Source organism: Rissa tridactyla, chromosome 18 (assembly GCF_028500815.1).
Source record: "Rissa tridactyla isolate bRisTri1 chromosome 18, bRisTri1.patW.cur.20221130, whole genome shotgun sequence".
NCBI lineage: Eukaryota > Metazoa > Chordata > Aves > Charadriiformes > Laridae > Rissa > Rissa tridactyla.
Genome location: NC_071483.1, coordinates 6,492,188 through 6,506,977, shown reverse-complemented (window position 1 = coordinate 6,506,977; position 14,790 = coordinate 6,492,188). Strand labels below are relative to the sequence as shown.

The 14,790-nt window shown below is 45.2% G+C and overlaps 1 protein-coding gene across 12 annotated transcripts in view; it reads left to right on the top strand.

Annotated features, from left to right (window-relative positions):
- The window catches only part of PUM1 (pumilio RNA binding family member 1), an 84,057-nt gene that overhangs the window by 23,061 nt on the left and 46,206 nt on the right, over positions 1 to 14,790 (top strand). For 7 of the 12 annotated variants that reach the window (XM_054223911.1, XM_054223910.1, XM_054223909.1 and 4 more), the window contains 4 exons: positions 8,281 to 8,389; positions 11,070 to 11,248; positions 13,323 to 13,489; positions 14,440 to 14,710. In XM_054223911.1, coding sequence (XP_054079886.1) covers positions 8,281 to 8,389; positions 11,070 to 11,248; positions 13,323 to 13,489; positions 14,440 to 14,710 — 726 coding nt within the window. The remainder of the gene's footprint in view (positions 1 to 8,280; positions 8,390 to 11,069; positions 11,249 to 13,322; positions 13,490 to 14,439; positions 14,711 to 14,790) is intronic. The other 5 variants (XM_054223916.1, XM_054223915.1, XM_054223913.1 and 2 more) reach the window with 2 other exon arrangements.

Sequence of the window (14,790 nt, the reverse complement as noted above, 5' to 3'; positions counted from 1 at the left end):
GACACCAGACACTTTTTAAGGGCACTATCAAGCGATTAAATCTCTTCCCTGGATTTTGACAGCAGGATAGATAATATGCAGTGGTGAACAGGTATCCTAATGTGGGGAAATTACGAATAGTTTAAAAAGAAAAATCCAACAACTTTCATCTACCTTGTGGCTGTTGCCATCACAGCATCCCAGACTGGCAGGGGTGGGAAGGGACCTCTGGAGATCATCCCGTCCAACCCCCTGCCAGAGCAGGGTCACCCAGAGCAGGTGGCACAGGAACGCCTCCAGGCAGCTTTGGAATGTCTCCAGAGACGGAGACTCCCCCACCTCTCTGGGCAGCCTGTGCCAGGGCTCTGCCACCCTCACAGCAAAGAAGTTCCTCCTCATGTTGAGGTGGAACTTCCCATGTTCCAGTTTGTGCCCGTTACCTCTCGTCCCACCCTCCCATGCTGCCACCAGCCTCGTACCCCTGAAATTTCTGTGCCAATCAAAGTGCAATACTTTCTCAAGTGTGAGACTGAAAAGAAGAGCTGCAGAAACCCCTTTTGCTCCACTCTAGAATGGAAAAGATTTGGGCCGTTGATAGCGGAAAAGGTCAATAATGTTGAAAGTCGCCTTCTAAAAGGGGGGTCAGTTCTCCCCCTTTATTTCGCGCTCTGTCCAGGCTGGTAGCTGCAAGGAAGTCAGTCATCTTGGAGCCTTACTACAAGTCATGTCAGCTTAATGAAGTCTTCCCTAGTTTTGTATCAACCTCCCTTTCTTGGCACATGTTGAACTGGAAAGTGACAGAAAGCGATGGTGTATATGTATAGCAGTTGGCGAAGAAAAAGGATGGCGCTTTGGAAGTCGCGCGTTGGGGCTGGTCGGTTTAGCACAAAGACCATGTGTCTTCTGAGACCACTGTGTCTTCTAAGGTCTCTGGTCCCACCCCAGTGACACTTAGCTGAGGCTTAACATGAGCTATGCAAGTTGTCTTTCTTTTCCGGCCTTCGAGGCAGGGGAGCTGGATGTCTGCTTTTCTTCGCTTAAATCCTTCTTATGTGTAGCTTTGCAATATTAAATATTCACGGAGCATCTTTTTGGGGTAGCAGACAGTGCAGAGAGACTGCGAGGTGGTGTTTGTCATCAGGGTGTTAACGTGCATTTTGAACGGCGGCAACATTCTTGATTTGGTAGTAGGTTATGTTGTGAGGTAAGCCTGCGTCTAGAATAAAAGAGCAGCTGGGTGAGCAGCTAGCTGTAACTTAATCCAGGAGGGTGGGAGGAGGATGGGAACATGAAAACATTAGGCAAGTGGTAGGTGCTTAACTTCAAAAAAGGAAGGAATTGGAGTGAAAATTTGAAGTATGAATATCTGGGGTAACAGTGAATCTCGCCTTACTCTTGAAAAGAAATGCTGGTGAGAAATATCTTCAATTTTCACCTGATGAGAATTTAATTATTGTTCTCCGCTGCTGTGCGCTGCAGGTTGTAGCGGTGGAGTCTAGTGTAGGTCTGTCTGTGGCCAAACGGGGAAATTGCCACAACCCCCGGGGTTGGTTGTAGTGGATCTCTTAAACAGCAAAGGCTGAGGCGATACCTGGTTGTCCATGCTTACGTTCCCTTGATGCAATTGGTTAGGTCCTAAATAAGGCCTTGCACCTCTCTCTTTCTTAAGCGGAGTGGTTGTTACATTGGGCCTAGGCGTTCTTGTATCTGGTTTGAAAAACAACCAAAACAACCCACCAACCTAAAAACCCCACGTGACTCTGCTTTCCCGGCTAATGATGCCTTTGCTGCGTTCTCATCAATTCATGATTCGTTGCCAGCTGGGCTGGGGAGGATGGACAGTTTCGAATAATGTTTCTGCACAGTTGTTTTTACGTCTCTAGGGCTAGCAGCTTTCGAAATGGGAAGACTGAAGCAGTGTTTGTGAGGTGCGGTGTTGCCACAGCAGCTACACTGGCGTGTTGGTCGGAGAGCACCAGCGCCAGAAGAGCTGAGCAAGAACGCACCAGGACGTGGTTAGGTGGCCACTGGCACTGGCCAAGAGGCAGCTTTTGGCCGTGGGGTCAGTGAAATGCAGGTAGATCACCTACCAGCTTCCCATCCTGGCAAGAAGGAGATCTGCGTGTTTGTTGGGGTGTGTTATTTGTGCTCTCAGACCCTTCTGCAAGCCAGTTTAACGCCCTGAGCCCGCAGAAAGCTTCCTGTTCTTTGGGATGGGCCAGCAAAAGCCGTCTCTTCGGCAGCAGTCAGCCCCTCCACGCTCCAGCTGCTGGTGGCATTCCAGCTGGGATTGCTTGCTGTGCGCTCAGCCTCCCGAGCTTGTTTGTTTTTTAGATAGGAACATTTTTTTTCAGGGTAGATAACATCTTAGTGTTTGTAAACCTGCGGTGCTGCCCAAACGTGACTTGTAAATACACGCTCTGCCTTCTCCTACCTGTTGCTGCAGATAAACCAAGTTCTCCAGCTGCACAGATGGCTTCTTTTATCTTAATATTTGCCTTGTCTGAAGGGGATCAGTTTACTTAATTTGTCTAATTCGTAATCCCATCTCAGTGGGATCTATATGCACAGACCCTGTACTTGGTGACTGTAGAATTGCTTTTGTTGCTGTGTAAGTCGGCCCCTCCTCCCCGCTCTGCTAAATTGAATATTGGCCTAACTCTGTAATTCCCCTGTAAGAGGGCTTAGAAGGATTATTTTCATACTAGATAGAGTCAATTTTAATAAAAACTGGGGAACAAATAAACTAGCCTAGTTCTGAACTGCTGCATGTTCTTTTTTAATTTCCAATCTGAGGAACTGGATGATATTCACATAAAATAATTTTGTTTGGGTGTTGGTTTTGTTTTGTTTTTTTTCACATTGCAACAGACAGCTTCCCCTGAGGAAAAATTCAGTGTCTTGGGGGCCTGTTGTATAATTCGGTACAGATGATTACTGCTTGCTAAACCTCTAGTTTTGGTCGGAGCAGTGTTTTACAGAACAAGGACCCCCGTTGCCATCTCTTTGATAGCGCTCTTTGGTTTTTCCCCTCCCCAATATCTGTAAATACATCTGGCATCTGTACGGAAAATCAATGTCGATATTGTGCTTCTTTCTGCTCATGGTACGGAGCTTCCAGTTGGAAACTTTATTCTTCCAGGGGAGAAAAGATGAAACTGGAGGGACAGAGATGTAGCTGTTCGTGCAGTGAGGGGGTGTCTGTGTGTGCACGAGATAGTGACCATTAGAATTTTTTCAGACCCATCTGTGATTCACTGCAAAACCGTAAGAAGGTCTTTGGGTGCAGCTCTTCAGGATCCTGTTGGGTGGGTGTGTTTTGACCCTTAAGAAAGGGGTAGAGGGTAGACAAAGTAATAAGGGACTAACTTAGTCTCAAGTCGCCCTCCGGCCAGGTCTTGCTACCTTTTGTGGTAGCAACCCAGCCTGTATGGTCAGGAAAACTGAAATATTTGTTTAAATGAACAACCAGACTGCAAATAAAAGCTTGCTTTGTGTATATTCCACTTCATAACACGGCTTGTTGCTGTGGCTTATAAACACGTATTCATATGAAGTGTTCGTTTCCCTGGTCGTTCGGTTAGGAGCGTATGCCTGGCTTGTGCAGCTGTACATGATGTGGGTCTGAACATGATGCCTCGCATCTGGGGGTGTCCCTTTCCACATCCTCCGTGTATAATTTTGTTATAATTGAGATTTGGAAGTGTCCTGTGGGCCGCAGCACACTGTGGTGGCAATACTGGTTTATTTTTGTTCTTACAGTGGCCAGAAGGTGCGTTAGCAAACGGATTCCCTTGCCTCCTGGAGCCCCTCAGCAGCCACGTTCGCAGGCTGCTCTTTGCTGGGGCTCAGGCCAGTTTCCTCCGTGGCCCCGCAAAAGGTTGTTCTTTCGCAAGAGGGGCTTTTGTAGGGGGGGAGACATGTGCTCTGGCGCCTGGGACACCCTGGGGAGACACCTCTGCCTGGGGTTGCTGCTGAAGACTCAGCCTTGTCAAAGCCCGGCCTGACTCCGCTGGAGTATTCTATTATATTATTCTGCTGGAGCTGCCAGTTTGGAAATGTGTTGTAAATTTTAAAATTAAATTTAAAATAAAAAAAAATAAAATCTTATTTTGCTGCTTATTTTGTATTTCATGACAAAGTGAGTATTAATACCAAGTATTAAATACTCAACGTATTAATACCAAGAACGGAGGTTGAATTTAGTTACCTGCAGCAGCCTTCCTCAGAAGCAACTACTGAACTCTACGCGTGTTTGCTTCAGATTTTAGGATTGCTTTAAAAATACAGAGATTCCCTGTTGCTGTGACTGTACCGACCGGGCAGTTGCTGGGCTCCCTGTTGCCCTTTTCTGTGCTGCTTTCCAGATGCAGGTTTCCTCTTAGCTTTGCGTTATATTTGATTTTTTGCTTAAGTTCCATTTTGCCTTTTACCTTAAAGTAGAAATAAATTTCATACGTTCAGAATGGACTATTGCTTTTTTTTTTTGTGTATGTCGGTAAAACTTCTTAACGTTTTGGAAACTCGAGAGCTTATGAAAGGAGTTTAATTTTCTTGTAAACTAAAGATTTCTCTTTCCTTGAAAAGCAAATATTCTGCTCACTTTTTCCCTGTCTCCTCTCTGCAAGCCCATGCCCCCTCTCATCCTTCATTTGAGGTGTGACTGCGGAACAGATGGTGTCCTTCTGGAAGGTGTTGTCAAAGGAAACGAGAAGTCTTTAGTTGCAGCTAAAACTTTGTTTAATGGACCGGCATCGCTTTCTTCAAAATTCCTTGAAATGGAATGGGGAGGAGAGTGGTTATTTTTGCTGGGGTGGCAGCAGCGGGAGTCAAAAAGCCGCATTGCGCGAAACATGGGAATGACAGCAGCTTACAAGAAATCGTAACACACCTGATGTGTGTTTGTGTTTGTACATACTGGAGAGCACTGACTCGGCTTTCACCTCCTTCGCATCACCCCGCGGTGCAGATGGAGGAACAGGTTAGTCTGTGCGTTTTGAAGTGAGTTTTGCTGATGGGAGTCACTTGGCCTTACGTTGCCTGGAGTTATTTTTGGCTTGCATAGAAGGGGAGCGCCGTGCAAGTTTCCCTGCATTTCTCCTTCAGCGGAGAGAATCAGGAACAGTCCTAGGCCGCGTTTACGATGCAATGAGAAATCCTAAAGTCCCTGGCAGCGCTTCTAAAAAGTGAGTGACGTGCCGATATCTCACGATATTTCTTCTGCTGGTTGCAGAGAAGGACCAGCTGGGGAAAACACTCTCTTGAAAACTGAGTTTTTTCTACTCAGTGGTTTGAGAGTTTAAAAGAACAAGTTGAGTCTTGTCCTCTCGGTAGGAAAAAGACAATAAAAACCCAGAGGTAGCTTAGCACTTGGATTAAAAATGCTTTCTTTAAATTTTAACCTTCTTGAGAGCTTTGGGTGAAAGTGACTTGCTGCTGAAAAGGATTGAAACTAAAATGAGGTACCTTGTAGAGAAAATAGGCAATTAAATGGTCTTGCTTGGACAGACCGTGGCCAAGATATGGAATTTGTGGGCAGGCATGGTGTGCCAAAGAACGGGGAAAACAAAAGTTTGGTGTTTCTGTACTGAAAAGTTCTGATACTCAAAGCCAGCGTTTTGGACGAATATTTGACCGTAGGGAGAGGAAGGAGAGACTTCTTGTACACACGGAAGAAATTCTTTGCTGTAAAGGTGGTGAGACTGGCTCAGGGCGCCCAGAGAAGCTGTGGCTGCCCCATGGTTGGAAGTGTTCAGGGTCAGGCTGGATGGGGCTCTGAGTGACCTGAGGGATGCTGAAAAGATGTCCATGCCCATGGCAGGGGGGTGGGTTAGATGATCTTTGAAGGTCCCTTCCAACCCAAACCATTCTGTGACTCTAGATTCTGCCTCTGTAATGAATGCTGTGAGGCCCTGTGTGTCCCTGACGCTTTTTACGCAGGTATTTCACCTGCCCCGGGGACAGCCCAGGTACCAGAGTCCATACGTCCAGGTAGGGTTGAAGTGCACATACCTTTGGAGGACTTTGGAGTACGCTGCATTGGGCCAGGGCACAGAAGGCGAATGAGCTCATCTCGTCCTTTGAAAACTAATCTGAAAATTTTTTGGTTTTGAGTTAGCAGGAGGAAGGCTATTGCGCGTTGGAAGAGGAGGTTAGGGCAGGCAAGTTAGTTACACAAGTGTGTACTGCCAGTAGAAGAAAAACTGCAATATAATTGAGCAACATTTATCCATAAATAAGTTTTGTTTAGCGCTGTGGCAGCAAACAGCACACACGTGTACGGTGTCTTCACCCTTGGAGGATCTCGGCTGGTTCCGAAGTGGCGTCCTCTGTGCTGGCGCTCCCGGCGGGCCTGGCACAAGAGGGGTGTTACTGCCTCACCTCATCCTAAAGCTTGACCTGTTGCGTGTTAGTTTGAGATGTTGATTCAACCCCTGTAGGTGAGGATTGCTTTGTTTTACGTTCCGGTGTGCTTGTACAGCCGACGTGCGGGTGTACGCATCGAAGTTTCAGTTCAGCTGGGAAATGCCCCCGCGCCAGCTCTGGCTGGGGGGTGTTTGTGCTGCTGGAAAGCCCACGCAGCTCCGTACAGCTTGGGGTTTGACTGCCAGCAGCGCTGCTGCTCCGAGCTGTGCTCAGCCGCCGTGCCTGCCCTCCATCTTGTGCCTGTACAAGGGTTGGTTTTTTTTTTTCCAAAGGGATTGCATTTATTTATTTATTTTCCCCCTCGCCAGGCGACTGCCGTGTGTAAGTCGTGGATTGATCTTATTCTCTACTGAGCTCAGCGCAAAAGCAGGATTACTTTCAGTCGACAGCAATTTTGAGTATTAGTTAAATAGCTGAATGTAATTGCGCTCTTATCTGTGGCGGGGTTTTTCTTTTGGTATGGTTTTGTTGGGTGGTTTTTTTTTTTCTTTTAGGATTTGAAAGGAATTCTGCTTATCAGATGTGGGGTAGAAGCGATGTTGCTTTCATTATACTACTTGTCTTTTGTGTAATCTGTCATTATCCAAATCGGAACCTCAGGTTTAATCTCAGATGTACAGAGCTGCTTCGTTTGTGAGTAAACAGATCTTCCTTAAGTTAAAAAGTGAATAGCGAGCACAACTTTTCTGATTGTCTGTCTTAAACCAGAGTGCTCTTCAATCATTTACACTTGCTCCCTCTTCGCCCGGCAGCCTATGGCCTCTGTTGTGCTGTAGCCTTAAATTTGCACGTCTGCTGATGGAGTGTAGAGTTATCAACACTTCTAATATATAGGAGACATCGACTAATCTGATGATTCTTGTTTGTTCTATGGTAATTTCAAACAGATGCAAGTACTTGTTCGTCTTTCAGTTCCTTTAGTTTTATTCCAAGTTCAGCAGGCGGGGCTCATTTATTTTGTTAATTTGCTCTGAATGCACTGTTGTTTCCTGCCTGAACTGCATACATCTCATTCAGCCAGAAGACTTAATTTGAAGATTGGATGCTTGACATCTAAGGCACTTAAGCAGGGCTCAAAATTCCCCTTGCCATATGTAGATGCTGCGCAGCAGGTGTTTCCTCGGTGAAGCTGGTATTTTCAAAATACATCTGCTACATAGGGCACATCGCTCTTTCTGCTGTCGTCTGAACTTCAGAACAATCTTCCTTGGATTCGTTCAAGCCAAGGATGACTTTCTGTCTTGTTCTCAGTAAGTGCCTAACCGCTTTCTCTTCATCCGGTAGGAACAATACACGCGTGTGGGTGGGGTGGCCCAGAACTGTTCACTCCTATTAGTGTTTACAAATAACCTTCACAGCGTGGAGAGTCCTCAGGAGCCATTCAATAAGCGAGAAGTGAGAGCTCTTGGCACCTCTTGAGTTATCCTGTCCCTGCCAGCATCAGAACTGCAGTGTTTGAAGGCAAGAATTAGCGCTGGAAGTCCCGGGTAGTTTTGGAGGTCCCTTCCCCGCTCAGGTGGAAATTGTGATAATATTCTGATCGGAACAGGTTTTTTTTCCCGCTAATATCTTTTTTTTTTCTGGAAACTAGCTCTCATGCTGAGAGGCTGGAGAATGTAAATTGTATGTGTGTGCTTACGTGTGTGGGGTTCGTAAAGCATTTAAGAATGTTAAGAGGATTGCTGAGATTGAATCATTATCTCAGTTGCTGTATGGCTTTCACCCTAGGACTATATAAATATTTTGATTATAAAGCATGTATCAGTTTGTGTTTAATGATTGATTCATGTTTAGAAGGGAGACGCTTATGGTTTATGTTTGCATTTTATACTTATTTTAATCATGCTTTGTTTTGTTTTGTTTTTTTAATTGCAGCAGCTGTTGCCGGGTAAAAAGTTTTGGGAATCTGATGATTCCAGCAAAGATGGACCAAAAGGGATATTTCTGGGAGATCAGTGGAGAGACAGTGCTTGGGGAACATCAGGTAGCTCAATTATTTACTTAATTTAGTCGGGGTTGAATACACAAATGCGCGACTCATCTACTCAAAATTGCTGGCCAGTCTGGATGACACAGCTTTTCAAAGATTGTTATTATTTTTTTTTAAATACCTGTTTTACATAATAGAAAACGAATAGAAAAAACCTACATTGCTTCATGGTAGAGTTAAAAGATATCCATAGTGATAAAAAGATTGTCTAATGTGAACGTGTGTACCTTTATGTTTATCTGCTTAAAGAATTTTAGATTGCCATTAAAATTTCAATTTAAATTTTCTAATGTATTTTCTGCCTTGGGATGGGTTACTTTAAGTTTGAACAAAGATGTTAGAGAAAAAAATTAGTTAAAAAAAAAACAAAACCCAAATAACGCCATAATTTTTTCAATACTAAACCAACCAACCAAAACCCTGCAACATTCACTTAAAAAAAAAAAAAAAAAAGAAAAAGAAAGCGATGTTTTGAATTAGTAGTGTTGAAGTTTATCTGCCAAGAATTTTGTTCTTGGATCAGAGACTGCCCCTTATTTTGGACTTAAGGGGAGAGCGTTCAGGTTGGGTTTAGTTAAACGTCAAAAAAAAAAATCTGAATTTGAAATGCTAACCTGTTACTTTTTATTTCCTGTGCTTCCTATGTGTAATGAATATGCTCCTTAAACACTCCGGAGTGTCTCGTGCAGTTTCCAAACAACTGCGCAGCGCTCCGGCTCCAGGGGAGATGTGATTTAGAGGAGCTTCGCCCTTGTGTGGGTGTTTTAAATATCCGTTTATTAATGGATGAAAATATCCATTATTAAAGTGAAGGTATTATTTAAATTTCGAAATGGCCGTGAAAAGGGGATATAAAGCTTCTCAGAATCCGCTGGGTTGAACCTTGCAGTCTGGCCTGGGTGCTGGGGAAATGTTGGGGAGCTGCTGCCTCCGGCTGTCCGACCTGCCTGCCCGCAGCGGGTCTGGGGAGCAGCGCCTGCGTCCCGCCCTCCGCGGCACTTTGGGCCTGGTTTTATGAATATAAACCGAAGTGGAGGGTGGATTAAAGGGCTGAAACCAGACTCTGAACAGCAACAGCGGAGAAGGAGACTTTCTCCTTTGCCGCTTCTGTGGCTGGGCGGGTTACATCCACCAGACAGGCAGGGTAGACATCTGGGGGAGGTAACCTCCCACGCCGGCTGATCGCAAATCTCCGTGAGTCAAAGCCCTTCGTCTCATCTCTTCCTCTGTTTATTCTCAATTAATCCTGTGCACCTTAACAGCCTTTATTCCTGAGCCACGGCCTGGAATGGTGTCTGTGAGTCAGGGAAGTCATAGTTTCCCCTTTTGCTCATCTAAAATGAAGAGAACAGCCACGGGCTGAGCAGTTGGTCAAGGTGGCTGCCCCAGAGCAGCTTGGAGGGGGGCTGTGGAGGTGTCCTTGGCCAGGAGACTAGTTTGTTCCATGAACAGTGGAACTAATGAAGCCTGTTTTTTTTTGTGAGATGCCCTTTGCTCCATCCATTTTCCTTTCTGTCTGTGTCCACAGTATGCACTGCAGCCCTCCCCTCTGGCTGTGGTTTTCCACTACTCTACCTTGAAGTTGGAGTTTTAAAACACTTAAAGCCAGCGCCGCCAGAAGCAGCAGTCCTGGCTGATGCAGGGCACTGCTTTCTCCCCCTCCTGGTGGCACAAGTAGTTGTGCAGCAGGGCGGTGAAACCTGCCGTGGGGAATTGATTTGCGTTAAAACTAGCTTTTATCTTTTCTTTGTTAACTTGATCCCGGAAAAGCCTCCCTAGTCCACTTTGTGGCCACATAGATGCCTGTGCTGGCTGGAGGGAGAAGACAGCAAAGCGTAGCCAGGAGCAGCGGTAGAATCGAATTACTTCTCTTGACAGCGTATTCCCGCTTTATAAGGAAGCTGCAGTATCGATATCATTCCATGTCCCTTCCACCATCCCTGGGGAACTACTGGATCTGCTGCTTATTATTTTTGACTCGCTGACTATTGCCAGGCTGAGCAGCCAAGAGCAGAGAAGCTCTTCCCTTTCCTGGCTGGGGATGGAGGGCCGCTTTCTCCTGCCCAGCCAGCAGTTTTTACGGAGCTCGTAAGGACTCGGAGACATCAGTCCTTGGTCTGTTCTGGTTGGATCTCAAACCCTTCTGGTAAAGGGCTGGGGCTGATGCAGGAGGCCAGGGGATGAGGAAGAAATAATGAAGTTCTCATAAACTTTTCCTTGAGGGAGTAGCAGCTAGGAGGAACTCTGATCATGACAAGAGTCTAGCAGTTCACATGGCCAAGAAAACAAACGTAGGATGGTGTAACAGTAGGATGATGTTTTAAATGACAAACCAAGACTGATTGTTTTTTCACTGTACTAATGCAAGAGTTTTACTAAAAACTAAAATGTAGAACTTTGTTGTTTTTTTTTTTTAATGGCGACCTCTACTTAGAGACTCAAATTTATCAAATTTCATGGTTTTAAGACTTTAAATGTAGTTATCGCTTGTAGGTTTACAGGTTCTAGTATTTACATATGAGAAAGCCATCCTGCCTTTTCTCATGGACATCATCAGAGTCAAAAAGCTGGCACTTCTTAGGACAATTAAGACCCTAGAGAGTACATATTTAATGACTTGCCTCCTTTGAATAGTCGGATCTATTTATAAGAATTACACATGTTTTTGTTCCAGATCACTCTGTTTCCCAACCAATTATGGTTCAGAGAAGACCTGGTCAGGGGTTTCATGTGAATAGTGAAGTCAACTCAGTGCTTTCACCACGGTCAGAGAGTGGAGGACTTGGAGTTAGCATGGTGGAGTATGTGTTGAGCTCATCTCCTGGAGATTCCTGCCTAAGGAAAGGAGGATTTGTAAGTGTGCCTGATTCTGACATTTGAGTTCCCATTATGTTGTTTTCTCCATTTGCTGCTTGGTTCGTTTGTTTGTTAATCCATTCCTAAAGGCAGATGTTTCTTTTATTTGCTCTTAGTTCAGCTATCTTTCTTAAAATGGGCCGGCTCGCGGTTTAACCGTTGTTCTTGACTTAGGGGATGGAGTGTGGGAGATGGGTGTAAAGGATGCGAAGGTGGCTGACGTTCCCTGGCTCTTCGGATAAGCACGCCGGCAGTAACACCCCTTCTAAGCTTGTCGTTGGAAAAGCATGCAAATATACCTGTGGTTTTTGAATGAGCGTGTGGCTGCTTTGGTGCTGGCTAAGAACAAAAAGCTCCATGTAACGATGCTAGAAAACGTGATGTAGCTACAAAAGCCACTCCAGCTGGGGAATGCTTCCAAGGGCATCTTGTTTCCTGGGGAGAAATGGCATTAGTCGCTGTGCTTCGTGGGCTGGGGAGGGGAGCGCAGTCGCTGCTGCCTCCAGTCTAAGGATGTGGTGAGAGAGGCATAATCAAATCCCATCCCTGGAGTGGGGAGAAAGGGGCTGCGTTTGAGCTCTCCCTCATCAGCCAAGTGCTAGATCAGGAATTGTCAAAAACCATAAAAGCGGAGTAGGTTCGTTACTGTTCGACGGCTGTGCTCAGCTCTTCAGGGAGCTGATTTGTGGTTTCCTTCATCCATCCTCATATTTTTGTCCCTCGTTAGTGGGCACCTCATAACCTTGTTGAACCCCGAGCCTAAGGAAGGGGATTTTTTGAGAAATGAACAATCAGGGGAAGGAGCCAATTTATCATCCCAGTTGGGGGTTAGAGAGGTGTCCGCTCCGCAGCAGTTGATAGCCAGGGTGCCAGTTCTGAAAGGAAGGGTCTCGCTGGTGAATACCACGTTGCGTGGGTGAGAATCCGGCTCCAAATTTATATTTACGATTGGCGTTTCCAAGTCTGTCCTTTAACATTAAGGAAGCACGATTTTCTTTCAGAAGAAGCATTACACGATGATTGCTTTTAGAACAATATTTTTTTTTTCTAAATATGGGTGGGGGGCGGGAATCCTCCCTTCCAAATAGAGAGAATGGAAAAATGATTTAGTTGCTACAAGGGTTCCAACGCCCCGTTACGTACAGAGGGCTCTTCCCTCAAATGAAGTGGAAGACGGGGTTTGAATGTCGGTCTTTGTGACAGCACCAAAGCTGTCTCTGATAAATATGTTTATATGCCCCTTGCTGGTTTTTATCATAAATTATGTTGTTTTTCCTCTCCCTTTTGTTGTTCAAAACTCTGCCCCTGGCATAATCACCCTTTATTCTTCTCCCAAGTGAAATAAAATGCAGACATTAAGGGCAGGAATGCTGCAGATGTAATACCACTCACAAAACGCTCAACAGAACAGAAATCCTTTTTTTTTTTTTTTTTTCCCCTCTCTTTTTAATTTCTCCCTTTCTCCCCCCCCCCAAAATGTGCTTTAGGATCCTGTGAACCAACGATTGAACTAGTCGTTGACGTGAGTGCTCTTAAATGAGCCATAGCCTGGAATTGACTGTGCAAATCACAATAATGCCTCCCAAAACTGAGGTTATGCTCAAATACGCGCACTTGTCCAGTCAGTTACTGCATCTTTAACACCGAGACAGTGACTTTCGGAGAGGCACTAATTCACTTTACACCCCTTCGATACACACTGTCATATTTAAAAGTTCCTAAATTAATTTTGAAGCGCCCAAGTGCTATCTAGAAAAAGGGTTTGGATAAGTATTCTTTGAAATTATTTTGGGGTGGGATTTTAGGGCCCATGGACACAGACCCCGAGTTACTAAAGAGAAGAAACTGAATAGATAGATAAAACCTCTCTTGGAAGAGTGAGAACTTAATTCCTTTATTTCTTCGATTATGATTGACGATTTTACTTTTTTTACATTTTGGTTTGTAAGAACTAATGTTTGCAAGTGACTTACTTTATTGTGACATGTTTCTTTGATTTGTTACCCTCTCGGCATAAAAGTAACATTGATCTGAAAGCTAAGCTTATTAAAATAATGTCTCTTTTGCCTAGGGGCCAAGGGATGCAGAGAATGATGAGAATGACAAAGGAGATAAGAAAAATAAGGGCACATTTGACGGCGATAAATTAGGAGATCTGAAGGAGGAGGGGGATGTGATGGATAAAACAAATGGTTTGCCTGTGCAGAATGGAATCGACGCAGATGTCAAAGACTTCAGGTACGTCCGCCATTAGGTAATAATTAATCGGTGTCGCGCTATTTTGAGAGGTCTTCCACGCTGTAGTGAAAAAGCCTTTGACTCACTGAAACAGTGTCATAAGGACATTAGAATGCACACAGGGAGGCACTGTGGGAAGGTGGAGGATAACACCTGATAGCTCGCATCTGCGCAGACCTTGTTCTGTATAGTGTCATCTTCGTTTATTATCACACCTGTTTTTAATTACCCTGGGAGGGATTCCTATGGCTGACTCGTTGTATATCCTAGTCTAAATGATAGTTGGGGGTTTGGACTTGTTCCTTGTAGCTCTCAAGAGATTAAAGCCTTCCGAAACTGGGGCCATCGATGTAATCAATGCATACGTTTCTCGCTCGCTTACCCGCTTGCTGGGCCTCGTGTTGGCATGTAGGAAAACCGTAAAAGCAAAACAAATGCGCTGCCGGCCCTTGCGTTGAGATGAGCCGTTTCCCACTTGAGCCCAGTGCTTGTGTTGGGTAATTAGGAAACCACAGCAGCTACTTTAGAAAGGTTTCGAGTGAGATGCAATGCCAGAGTGTCACGTGGTTAATAATTACCAAATAGCTTTTTGAAAAAATAACATTGGCATTTCTGAAATCCTGCCTTGTTATGACTGACTCTCTCAATTGAGGAGAAAAAAAGAAACTGTATTTTTTATACTTGTACAGTAACAGGTCTTTGAGGTGGGGAAACTGGGGTTTTGTGGGTGGCTTTTTTTGTTCGTTTTTTTTTTTTTTTAAATACATAAATTATTCTGTAGGATTCATTTAGGGAACTGTTTCAGGCCCTCCTATAGTTTATTTTTCCCTTTTTATCACAACATCGACAAGCAGTTCTGGTGAGTACTGGTGTCTGTTGCTGTTAATCGATGCTGTGACATAGCATGAAACGGACGTGCTTAGTGAGCAGTATCTTCTCTTCCCGCGTAGCCGTACACCTGGTAACTGCCAGAACTCTGCTAGTGAAGTGGATCTGCTGGGTCCCAACCAGAACGGATCAGAGGGCTTAGCCCAGCTGGCGAGTACTAATGGTGCCAAGCCGGTGGAGGATTTCTCCAACATCGAGTCGCAGAGTGTCCCTCTGGATCCCATGGAGCACGTTGGCATGGAGCCTCTTCAGTTTGATTATTCTGGCACTCAAGTACCCGTGGACTCGGCCGCAGCCACCGTGGGGCTCTTCGATTACAATTCCCAACAGCAGGTAATGTGTCGGCCGTTGGTCCTACCCTACCGCTCCGGTTCCTCCGGCAGAGTCCTCATGGGGTTGGGCGTGAGCTCGGC